A 13,328-nucleotide genomic window follows, 5' to 3' on the forward strand; every position below is an offset into this window, starting at 1 on the left:
AACCTTCTATAGAATGACAGCAAAAGATCCAGAAAACTGTAAAGAATTGATAGAGAAAGTATATTGGAAATTTCTATAACTTTTCATTATTCAAACAATATCAACTACTTCTTGAAGTGGGAATACAACTTTAATGCTGTGCAAACAGTCTAGGCAGCTGTATTCAGTTTATACTCATTTTTGACTGTTTCTTTAACAGCAACAGTTCATAAAAAACAAATTAGAAATTAGTTTTGCGTTAGTGTTGGGCATCCTTTGCGTTTTGTTTCTGTTGTGTCTTCGTTTTGCTTCCGTTTTATCTTTGTGATGCTTACGTGTTGTCTCCGCGTCCGCCAAAAAAACTGGAGGTTTAAGAATGCTTTGAAAACATAACACCTAGCTTTTTAGGCTCATCAGTGAAATAAAATTATGTTTCATAATTTTTTTTGTGGGCCCATAAACTTCTATTGTCTTCCGTGATCCGTATCAGTGAAAAACAATGGACAGGTTTCATAATTTTTTCCACGGATAATGGATCAGTGAAAAAATAAGTCAATGTGAAAACACCAATTGAAAACAATTACCCACATTTATGAAGGCGGTGCAAATTTTGTGAGCCATCCGTGGAAATCACTGAACCACAAATGTAAAAAACAACACCAATATGAAAGGATATCTTTTGATATCACCAGGTTCACACTGCCCTATCTGACAAAACACCACACCTCAATTTGTGCTTAAATGTGCATAATAAAGGTCTCATTATTGATTCAATTTTCTCTTTATTTTTTTTCAGCTTCCCCTAATCAACAAATCCGCCAGACCTGTGTCCGTAAGAGTCTCATCTGCGCCTTTGCCATTGCTTTCATCATTAGTGTAATGCTAATAGCTGCAAATCAGGTCCTGCGCAGTGGCATGAAGTGATGAAGTGGGGTTACCAAGCCATGAACTTAGATGTACTTTCAGGAGCTTCTCCTGCTTATTCCCCACTTATAAATGAACTGCAATGTACAGAGGAGGAAAACTTTAAGACCTTGAAAAATATGGGACTTACCCTCCAGTGTCTGAATGTGCATGGGAGGATTTGCATGGAAAATGCATGGGCATTTAAATTGTCAGGTGACCATCTGTGCTTTTTAAATCTGTGACACGAAGGGACTCTATATATAATAGGTGTATATATGTATACGGATATATAACTCTATATTTATGAGCAATAACATTTTTGGTCGCTAAAGGGTTAACTCTTTGGTTGCTGGGCACAGGGTCAGTAGGGTTAATGAGCTCCTGCTAATGTGTAATCTTGTCTACACTGCAAGGAGAAAGGAAGAAAGGTTAATTTGTCTTCCCTTCCCCCAATATCATTCGCCTTAGCCCCGATATCGCTGAATGAGTTGATGTTAAATGTAGCTCTCCCTATTTTCCTTCCCTGTGTCTCTATGTTAAAGTATCTGCTTGAAGTCTAATTGGCCCATACCCTGTTTGGACGTTATCTCTTGTGACACAGGGGGATTGCTATGAAGCCCTGATTCCCTTTGCTGCAATTGCATTGGAAACCAATAAGCTGCTGGCTGCTTCAAGAGCAAAGAATTGCTATTGTTATTTTTCAAAGCAGGAATGTCCGTCTTCATGATAAAGTATCCCTGTATAGAGCATTTTCACCAGTCTATTATTTGCCGTGGACTTTCATCCTTTTATCCTTTTTGTTTGTTAACAGGTTTTGCACCTCCTGTAGACGTGTCTCTTATTGCTCTACATATTATACATAAATTCAGCATCTTTGTAATTCTGGTCTATGTTCACATTTTCCTAAACCTTTCCATGTATGTTTTCAATCCATTTAAGCACCATCAGCTTCATCACCCACATTTGTGGTTTTTTTTAAATGGGAACCTGTCACCATGAAAATGAAATGCAAGGCCGGGAGCACACGTCCGTGGTCAGTGAATCATGGACTGTGCAGTGAATTTCATGAACAGATCATAGTGCAGAGGGCGGGACTCTGTTCATCATAATGTCACATGATGCAAGGAGTCCCTAATCACCCGCAAAACAGCATCATCAAACTGATTCACAAAACGACCACTGCTGGCCTAAGGCTAGATGCATCCAATAGTGATAAATGGCCACATCGGAACTTAATGCAGTACTTTTCAATGGATCAGCGCCCAATGTTCTAGACAGAACCTTTTCATGGATCACAGACTTTAGTTTGTGAGGATCCATGAAATATGGATGCCAAACTGATGCAAATTGCCCATGAAAAACAGAAGAAAATGTCAGCTTTTCAGAGTCAAGGATATGCATGTTCACGTGCATTAAGCCTAATTGTTAGTCAAACAGTGCTGTCTACAGTTGGGAGTCTGTTCCTTCTGGAAAAGATATACTGGTTTGGTTTTAATCCCGCATCATATCATTAGGCTTCCTGAAGGTTTGATGTCAAGGGAGCTGCCTTACAAGGTAGCTAAAGGAGGCGGGGTTTTCCTTATGTCATCCAAGAAAAATCTGCATATTTTCGGGGTTCCTGTTTATATAACAGGAGCACGTTCCAGCTCTGTCATCAGAGATGGCTGACCTCACCGTCTCTCTCCATTTTCCTTAAAATCTAAGCTATTTAAAACATATCCTGTCCCAGGAGGCACACACCAGCATGTAAGTGTGTTTGGTTTAGAAGAACTCCACCTATGTGCTGGGAGTTAAACAGGGCCTAAAAGGAAGGCTCTGTGCTATATATTTTGGTATAATGAAGTCAGACACTGAATTGCCAACTGAGTGATATATAAACATATTTTTTTAATGTAATTGCCTACTCTGTTAAGGCACTCATCTAAGCTGTAGACTGAAATCACTTCTGGTAACAAGATTTAGTCTTATTTTATAGTCATGTTTAAATGCTTAGAATACTTAAAATTTCCCTATCTAAACTTTCCAAGACAGCCAATGTCTAAGGAAAACTGTGTCGACAACAATGCCTTGACAAAGCAAACATCTATGGTGAACCTTTTCTTAAAGTAAACCTACCACCCCGGATCTACCTATTAAGGTAGGTAGGGCTAATTGTTTAGTTCCCAGAACTCCAGCTTTGTGGGCGATTGCACGCAGCTCCTTGTAACTGCGCGCTACTTTAACAGGTGGATCCTTGGTGATAGGTTTCCTTTAAAGGTGCCAATACAACCCCTGTAGCACCCGGCTGAAAGCTTATTTGGCAGACAGTTATTCTCTCCTACTTCCCTGATACATGTTTAGCTCAGCCAAGCATGCATGTGTTTTCAGTGGTGAGAGGAGAGTAATTCACTGCCAGACTGTGAATTAGTGAAAACAAAACATTGTGGAATATACTAAAGTTTTTTCACTCAGTTTGCTGGTCTTGTGCATTCATTGTTGCTAATGTTGGCTATCTGTCTGTGTGAAATCTACACTTGACAAGTTACAACACTTTTTGGTGACTGCAGTGACAAACTTTCTTCCTCTTGTAGAGATGATTCACCAATTTGATAGCATATGTGGTGGTGCCCCTTGTCAATGAAAACATGGAAGCTTAATGACAGGTGAAGTGGAAAATGTAACCGAATCACACAAGAAAATGTCTTTATTTTGAGAAAATGTATAAAAAAAAACAGCTTGCACATATGTCCATGATCTCACCCTTTAATTTAGACCCTTTAGTATCACTTATTATAGTTAATCAGAGAGATAATGAACTAATCTGTATGCAGTTTAGCAATCCCTATCCCAACTCCTTACAATCTCCTGCAACAACTGGTTTCAGCAGGAGCCTACACCCATTACTTTGTCTGTAGTAAAATATGGGTCCCTTAAAGGATATTTACCACCAGGATGAAAGACTGTATACAAATGAGCCTGAGGGGCTCTAGGCTCCGTCAACACCTATGGAGCCCCTCAGGCTCATTTGTATACTATACAGTCCTTCTTTTTGGTGGTATATCCCCTTTAATGTTTCCCACTTAAAAAATTTTATATATTAGAAAGATATTAACCCATTGTGGGATTTCTAGTCTCCCTGTCATGTTAATTTTTTTTCATTCGATGTTCCCCATATACAGTAAGTTGTGTTTTTGTTTGCTATGAATTTCTACCCTTCTTTTCTGACTTTTTAGTTTACTGTTGTCCCTACATTGCTGTTTCTGATCCTGTTTCTTTCTTATATCATTTTGTCTCTAAATGCGCCTCCCTATCTCTCTGCGGACAACAGCATTCCTAAAACTCTTCTACCAGTTCTCTCTTTTCACGTCATACATCATTTGTGGATTTCTGTTTTCTGGGGGGGCGTTTTTTGCAATAAATCGAACCATTTGTCTGAATTCTTCTTCTATCTGTGTAGTCAAAGAGTCAAAGGGTGGAATATTCAAAATTGTAGACGCATATTGCAGCGTCACATGACACTGCAGGAGGCACAGCTTGACAAGCAGTCTGTTATATGAAAGACTGCAATTTACGCAAGGCACTTGAGTAGTTGCGTCTCACTTCACAGGTTATATATCGTGTGTTTCATTGAACGATATGTGACATTGCAGATGGGCCAGCCTCTCCAGAAGCTATGTGCCACTCCGATTCCCTGCACATAAGAATAATGTGGCGGAAGTTATTGTATCATCACAATGAGAGACGGGATAATGAGCTCTCAGAGTGACAGCCTGCAATAATCAGCTAATGCTGCATTCATTCCACAGCCCCGGATCACCTCTGCTCTCACCACCTGTCTCTTTCATTACCACACCTCCTGTCCTCTCCATTCCTGCTCCCCCATTTGTCCTTCTCACTCCCATTTTTTCTTAAATATTTTGATAACAAAGTCACAGGATGATGCAAATCTCATTTTCATATCTGTCATAAGAATACATCATGCAGAAAAGATAATAACCAGTAACACCTCCTCTCATCATGTCTCACACAACTTCTACTCTGTCACATTTGTCGGTCAAACAATGAGTATTGGGCCATTTTTTTTGCTTCTAATGGTTTCCTTACCCTGCCTACATTGTTTTTCTTGCTTCGACACCTTCATTGTTATGTATTAGCTGCTAAAGCCATACATGATGATTTACATTATACCAAAGTAATGTGTTACGCTAGGCAGAAAATTCTGCAACACAGTCCTGGGATTGCATATTATAGTACCTTCAAATGTCAGCGACTCCTTCGGTACATTGGATAGTACATGGTGTACAACAAATTTGCATAAATATGTTTGGAGAAGGTCGGAGTCATAAATGCTCAGGTTTGTCATTGGTCCTATCATCGTTGTCCCGCTTGCTGACATATGTTTATTAGATTTCTTTTTTCTCATATGTCATGGTCAATGACAGCATTATCCACTTTACCTGGCATATATTTATGTATGGATGTCATTTTTATCTGCAGGCAGCTAATAATAGAAATTTACATAATCTTTTACCAATTTGCTGAGCATACCAATGTAGATTGTATTGAATAGGTCCAATTTTTTTAAGGTTGCACATAGTAAATATGACAAGATTTTGTTATGACAGCTGATCTTGAATCCCAGTATCTATGTGGTATTTACTCAAAGCAAATATTCCAATAATGTAACTTCAAATCTAAATGGTACAGCAAGCATGACTTTGCTTGCAAGAAGTTACACGTGAAGAGGCTAAACCTGAACCGCAATCAGCAAAGTTCTCGATATTTTGAGAAGGCACACGTTATGCATGGCCCCCTAATGCTCCTGGTAACCATCTCCAGCCTCTTAGGTTAAAGGACATCTGCCACCAGGATGAAGGATTGTAAATCAAGCACACTGTCATACTGGTGTGTCTGGCAGGATCTACTCTTCTTTATCTACCAATGACTATTAAAATTATGCAAATGGCACTGAGGGGCCCCTCAGGGTCATTTGCATTTTTTTTTTTGCGTTTTTTCTTAAAAGCAAGGGCATAGGAAGCTTAAACAAGAGCAGATCCTGCTAGAGGGGACAACATGTCAGATGCTAGGTTTACAATCCTTCATCCTGGTGGTAGATTTCCCTTAAGCCAAGATAATTGTGTATAAGTGATTATTTTTACACTACATTCACACCACATTACAGCTCAACATTTTAAGGATGTGTTGGATGGATTCCCAATATGTTTGATACAACAGAGACTAGTATGTAACCCACTGTATTCTCATACAGAGGGATATATTGTCCTGCCCCCCTCCCCCAGCAGAAGTAAAAGGTAACATTGCAGCATCCAGTGATTGGCTGCTGATGTTCAGGGTATTTCCCCAGTGATGTAACTATCCTCATATGGACAGATATATTGCTGGGGTCCTCCCAGAGCACACGCCTAACAGAGACCAGGGGTGGGTTTAATATGTAGCACCTGTCCCCCATAGGCTATTACGCCCTCTGTTGAACGTGTACATTGCTCAGCAGGAGAGAGAAGGATGGAAAGATGTAGACGGGAATTTATCACCTCCTTGTCTGATTCCTTGTCCTACTTTTTGAGATTTTTATGGGGACAAAAAAAAGTCTATGAAAAGTAGTACAAGAAACCACACAAGCAGGTTACAAATCTGCCCCATAGATTGCTGTGTCTTTCCATTAGGATCCACATATACTGTTCAGTATGTATATCCATAATAGGGGATGGGAATGTAGCCTTATTCGTGATAATTCTTTTCTCTCACTTTTGGCAAAATTATATTAATAGATTATAAATACAGTTTTATAAGGGGAGCAACTTCCCTATACCTTCATCTTTATGCTACATTTTGTGTACATTTGTCCTTCTTTTAAATCCAGTTATCATATGAATAAACTAAAATTGCCATAAATGTTATTCAAGTATGAACAATCAGGAGAAGCTGAATCCCATCTGGGGTTATATAACTAAGAGATAACCATAGCATTAGTGTTTAAGAGGCTGCCCATTATAGCTATACGTCCTTGGTCAAATAGCTTTTTACGTCATGTTGTTTTTAGGCCAAAATATTATGTTCTTGAACATAAAAAAAACAGAGCTCTGATCATTATAATAACGACTATTAAAGCATTGATTGGTGCTTTTTTAAAATATATAATTACTTAAAAAAAATTAAAATAGTGTACAAGTGGGAACCTAAAAGGTTCTAAATTAGACTGCAAAGGGGGCAGTACTGTATACTGTTATACAAAGTCAATTTAAACTTTCAAATGGCCCCAAATTTGGCCAGGCAAGGGGATCATGTATGGAGCCTATGCTGATCAATTAGAGTGTTAAACACTTAGAGGCTCTTTCACATTGGCTTTGTTTTTCAGATCTGTGGTTCAGTGATTTTTGATTTCTATGGGTGTTTTCAGATTGGCTTTTTTTAATCACAGATCTGTGGCAAAAATGTTGAAACCTGTCCGCTGCTTTTCACTGATGCGACACACGGAATGCAATAGTGTATGGGTCCACAAAAACATGGGCCAGAAAAACACACGCCAATGTGAAACCACCCTAGGGCTGACTGGCCCTGGTCCATTGTTTGGGGCCTGTGTGTCATCAACATATATGCAGCCTGCTCATGCACCGATGACTATAGAAAAAGGCTGCCAGATATTAATATACCTGTTATCAAATGTAAAAGTAAGATAACAATAGATAGTATACCTACATAATAGATGGCATAAAGTTTGTGAACAGGGAAATTAGTATTTCTTTTTGTTAGTTTCTAGGTGAAAGTTGTCACCACTTTCACATTACATTTCATACATACTCTTAGGCTCCAATACACCCAATAAAGGCTTCATTGGGCCAGTATACCCCAGTTTACCTCTCTTTTCTGTATGTATGAACCTTGGGAAATAGAAACCACTGTATAGAGTGATATCCACTAAATTTATAGAGGTACTACAACTGATGTGTATGGACACCACATCCTTATTTCCGAATTCCCAATAGACAGTTCTGCTAGGCATGGTCTGTTATATAATATGTCATTTGCCAATTTCAATTGCAAGAATAGAAACCATGTTTCAGAAAATTACTTCTCACACAATTTCCCAGCTAGGCCAGAAAGTTATATATTCTATGAATGCACAAAACTACATAATACTCTACAATTCTAACAAATACTACAAAGACTATAAAATCTAATTTCTATTAAAACCTTTAAAAGAAAATGGAGTAGCCCAATTCCAAAAACTTTGAATAAAAGAGTAGACCCGTGTGAATAGTAATACCGTCTCAGGCCATTATGTAACTTGTAGTCTTCATTTTTAGGAGCCCTATCTGTAATCTGCAGCCGTATTTGGGCTGCTGTGGTTTATTGCTCCACCTCCCCTCTGCTTAGAGCTCCTCCATCATCTGACATCTCCACTTCACCAAGAAATGGAGCAGATTTCAGAGTAAAGCTCATTGTATCAGAATATAATTAGATCATGTCGTTGGTAAAAGAATAATTTTTCTCTGATAAGATATTACAGATTTCTTGCATTCATTTGTACACGTTGGTTTATGTCAAGTCATTTGAAAAGTTGACATGGAGAATTGGGTGACAATATGCCATGATGGGGAAAAAAAGGCTCCTCAAATGCTTGGGTTGCTCTTTCAGCAAGAATACCTGTGTATAAGAAAGCACAGTCTCGCAATACTATGATACTATTGATTTCTACTATGTATATACATGTACAGAACACCTTCATGGATTTGCAGTAAAAGTTAGTAGGGTTTGATATGTAAACATAGTGAAGAAAGCCTATCCCAAATGTGGAAATTTATCATCCCAGATCTATATTTAAAGAGGTTCTATTGGACTTTACTGTAAGTTTTTATTAACCCTTTCAAAAGGGATTTAAAAATGTTTTAAATAAGGCTCCGGGGCATAAGAAAATAATAAAGAGCTTATACTCGCCTCCTTCTGTTCAGCTGTATACAAAGAGCGCTGGTTACATCACATCAACAGAGCACGTGCCCGCTTTAGCGTGAAACTCCTGCTGTGGTAGGCCTAGGGCTGTCGATGCCCTGTCACTGCCAGCCTCCATATACAAACTGCTGAACAAAAGGAGGGGAGCATATATCTTTATTATTTTCTTATCCTCCTCCAAGCCAGATATAAAAACTTGTGTTACACCAGACTTTAAGGAAACATTAGATGGAGGACTAACAAAATTACTATTATTAAAACAGATTTTTTTTATCTAAAAAACAAGGATACCTGCGCTGGCTATAAAATTAGGACTATTAGGCTCGGATAGATTTTTTTATCGCTTATAGTAACCATATTGTAGAATTTGTAGTAATAGTAGAATATGGAAGCTGTGAACAGAATGGTTTCTAAAGACAACTCCTTTCCTGCTCCCTAGAACTTTTTTCTTCTTGTTAATTTACCATAGCTTAATAAATTTTTTGCTAGTATGTAAAATTAAAGTCAAACCAATATTTTTGTAGCATAGCTTTTCAATTGCTTTTTAAAGATTTTATTTCATTTTTTTCTTTGCTTAATACTGTGGATGCAATTGATTCGCCTACAGAAAATGTATTATCTATGCAAAACTGCGAGGTCAAAGTCTGTGGTTTTATTTTGTATATCGTGGTTATTTTTTTTACATACTTATAACGTAGAAGTTGCACTTGTGTAAATGTCTATGTAAAATATGTCAAATTTCCATATGTCAACCAATTGAGTATGTATCCTGGACAGATATTCATTTATTATATCGTAGAGGCTGTGTACATCATTGTATCAAGAGTTCTTTATTATGAAAATGTATTTATTTTGTGCTAAAAAAAATGAACGTTTTTGTATTCAGATTTAGGTCATTTTCGCATGGTTGTATTCTGGTCAGTACTTTGTATATTGACTAGGCCTCGGTAGAAACACAGAAGATATTTTTTCTACGGAAGATCCATTACTATACTAATATTCAATGCTGAACAGAAAACTTTTGTAAAAGTCATAAATGACTTGACCAGAAGTGAAATGGGGAAGGGGCTTGGGATCGAGCCACAAGCCATTCTGCAGGGTGTGTTGTATAATTCTCCAGGCCAATCAAACCTAAATGTAATCCTATTGAAATTTTTTATTTAGCACAAAATATATAACATACAAGTCAATGTAATGGTATACACAACCTTCATTATCATTTTGTGGGCTGAACCAATATTGAAAAATATGAGCAGAACTCAATAGGATCCAGTGTTTTATGAAGTGCCTCAGTAATAACGCTACATCCTAATGAATCTTCAAGAACTAACCATTCACATTTCAGTCCACAAAATGACTACAACCATTGTCAGAACCAGGGATACTTATAAGGAAGAATGAAATGTCGGTCATTTGAATGGTTCCCTTTGTGTCTTTTATTGCTCAACAAAACATGCTATGCTGTTCATATAAGTTGCAATGAGACTGTGTTAAATAAAGTGTAATAAAATACAAATAAATTCGCCAATATATCAAATTAACTTAACAAGACTTTAAGGATGGTGTCCTGATTAAAGAACTCAGGAACCTTTCCACAGATCAGTACATTTCCCAAGGCAGTCTGGACAGCAGATTGATATACTTATATACTCATTGATAGAAATATATAATGTATATATAAATATATATTGAACTCTAGTCCTAGGCAGAGATATAAATGATACAAAAAATTGGGCTACAAATATGGAAAAGGGTATAAATTCGTAATATCTAATATACATTATACCAGAATAATCTCGTTCTATTTCTCAACCCTTTCTATAGCTCGGTCAAATCATCTGATTGGCTTTTTTTTAAAAATATACACCTACAAACACAACACTAAGCCAATTTTAGCCAAAAATATACAAAATCTTTATTACATTTCATTAAAAATTACATATTCCACAAAGGGAGAAGGGGAGTGGGGGATACAGGCGGATGGTGAGGATGTCACACAGGAACAATTAAAAACATAGGCGACTGGGAGAGTGATAAATGTTAAGACATCATATCACATGGGATTAGAGGTAATCATATAGTTCATACAAAGATATATAGCAACAAACATGCACAAAGTGCTGCCTCGATGAGCCCCTGTGCCACTGCTTACTTGAACCTGCAAAGCGGGTTTTGTACCCCGCGGCCGTTTGACTCCCGTCCTCGCACTGCTGCCACCCTCCTGACTCACAGCTACAGTAGCGACTTCCTGCCTGCTCCGCTGCCTGACACGCAAGCTGACACTCTTCTCCCGACGATGATGACAAAGCCCTTGCTTCACCCGGCTCCCAAGTGTGATCGGCTACATCATCATCGATTTCGATCATCGGTTTCCCTGTCACTGCTATTCTCCTCAACGGTCTCAGTAAGGACAGCCTGACTACTTGCAAGTACAACTTAACCTCCCGTGCTCCCATCTCTACTTTCCCGCCTACTGCACGAAGCAGAGGACATATGCGCCACTTCTTCACTGCGGAGCAGCTGCTGACTGTATTCAAAGAGTTTGTCCTCGCTGTATAGTGGCGCTGAGCCCAGACCACCTAGTAGATCTCTGGCTGAGGGAAATGAACAGGACAGAGGCTGGTTGAGGACAGATGAGGGCCGCTGACCTGCTCCTGTGCCATGCTAACTAAGGGTTGTATCTGAAGAACCCACAGACTCTTGTCTGGGGTTGCCAGATGTTATTTGGGAGGAAGTGGATGACCTAGTCAACCAATTGAGAACCTTTTGGTTGTTCATCAACATGGCCGGATTAAGGGTGGTGGGGGCCCCTGGGTGCAAACTGGTGGGGGCCCTTCTAACTGGTGGGTGCCCTTCTGAGTCGCTGATTGTCAGAAACTGGTGGGGGCCCTTAAAAAGTGAAACTGGTGGGGGCCCCGGGGCTCGAGCCCCAGGAGCCCCTCCTTTAATCCGGCCCTGTTCATCAACACACTGCCGCTAGATGACACCGGATGTTCTGGCCTCACAGAGTCAACCCTGCTGCAACGTCCCCTTACTGTGCTGCGACCTGCACCTGCTCCCCCTGCCACCTCTCTGTCTGACATATTGGTTAATCAACGATGTTGATTTGACACAGATTTCTTGATATCAACTTTAGCAACAAAAAAAAGAATAGAAATTTGGGCACTACAGAACCACAAAAACTGACACCCTGGACTTTGAGAAAAAAAACAGTCCACCAACTATGTGGATTTGACACGGATTTCTTTAGCAACAAAAAGGAAATGAAATTTGGGGAATACAGAAATGACACCCTGGACACTCCATCAGCTACTGAGCACAAGCATCTAGACACTAGAGACTACCCATGCAGTGTGAAATTAAGGGATTTCAAATGGCTGTCTGTTTTTATAGGGCTGTGACATCACATATACCTTCCGGTTGCCGATTGGCTTACATGCTGCACATGTGATGGAGGGTGTTCCTTTCTTCTTCCCAGAGTTCTCTGCCCCATGTAACATGTTGGGCTTGTGGCCATTTTGCTAATAGGGGTGGGGGGATTTGTTACCACGAATCACCGTAAACTTAGGATTCATGCAGAACCGAAGTTTTCCTGAAATTCTAAACGAATTCCACTTCGTTAGAATCAATTCGTCCATCTCTAGCGCCAGTCATTGAAACAACAGCTGCCACACGGACAAAAATAACAGTCATGTGCAGGAGGCACATGAGTAAAATGCCATGTATTTTAGATTTAACTGGCCATGCTGGAATGATAAATGGTTTTTAAAATGGATTGGCAAGTTTGTCAATTTGGATGTCACACACAGCAGTGTTTTCATGTCACATTTGTTTCAATCCCTAAATCAACAGAACCAGAGTCAGAGGTAAGTCTATGGGAAAATGTCCTACCCATTTCATTTTGTTTATAAAAATAAAAAAAACACAACTAAAAGATGAAAATAATGAATGGTGAATTTTCAATATTTTCTGTAATGTAATATTAATGTTTATAGCAAATAATGGAAGGCTACATTAACTTTTTTTTTTTTAAACAATGTTCTGAGTATACAGTCAGTCCTCTACTTAAGAACACATTACTTACAGACAACCCCCTAGGTACAAACGGACTTCTCTGCCTCCTGTGGCAGCTATCTTGGTGCTGTAGATTTAAAGGATAAGGCTATGTGCAAGCATAGCACTGTCTAACCACATTCTGCTATGACTGCACATAGCACGAGAATAGCAGGTTATCCTTTAATCCCTGTTCCCTTACCAACCCGTAATTCTTAAAGTCTAATAGTCACAGGGACCAAATAATTATTTGTCTGGAGCTGCAATTATAAAATAGATCTGTTATTACTTATATACAAATTCAACTTAAAGAGGACCTGTCATCCCCAAAAAGAACCCCAACAAATATGCCCCCCATCATCCTCTCCCCAGCCCCTTTCTATATCTGCCATTTTTTTTAAATTTCTGTTACGGAAGTTGGTTGTAACCAATCCGACCTCTTA

The 13,328-nt window shown here is 38.9% G+C and overlaps 1 protein-coding gene across 1 annotated transcript in view; it reads left to right on the forward strand.

Moving 5' to 3' along the window:
• Window positions 1-4,301, forward strand: part of CABP7 (calcium binding protein 7) — a 55,176-nt gene extending 50,875 nt beyond the window's left edge. Inside the window, exon 5 of the mRNA XM_072148605.1 lies at window positions 776-4,301. Within this exon, the coding sequence (XP_072004706.1) occupies window positions 776-903 (128 nt within the window). The 3' untranslated portion in view covers window positions 904-4,301. The remainder of the gene's footprint in view (window positions 1-775) is intronic.
• The last annotated feature ends 9,027 nt before the right edge of the window (window positions 4,302-13,328 follow it).

This window comes from Engystomops pustulosus, chromosome 1 (assembly GCF_040894005.1).
Source record: "Engystomops pustulosus chromosome 1, aEngPut4.maternal, whole genome shotgun sequence".
NCBI classification, from domain to species: domain Eukaryota; kingdom Metazoa; phylum Chordata; class Amphibia; order Anura; family Leptodactylidae; genus Engystomops; species Engystomops pustulosus.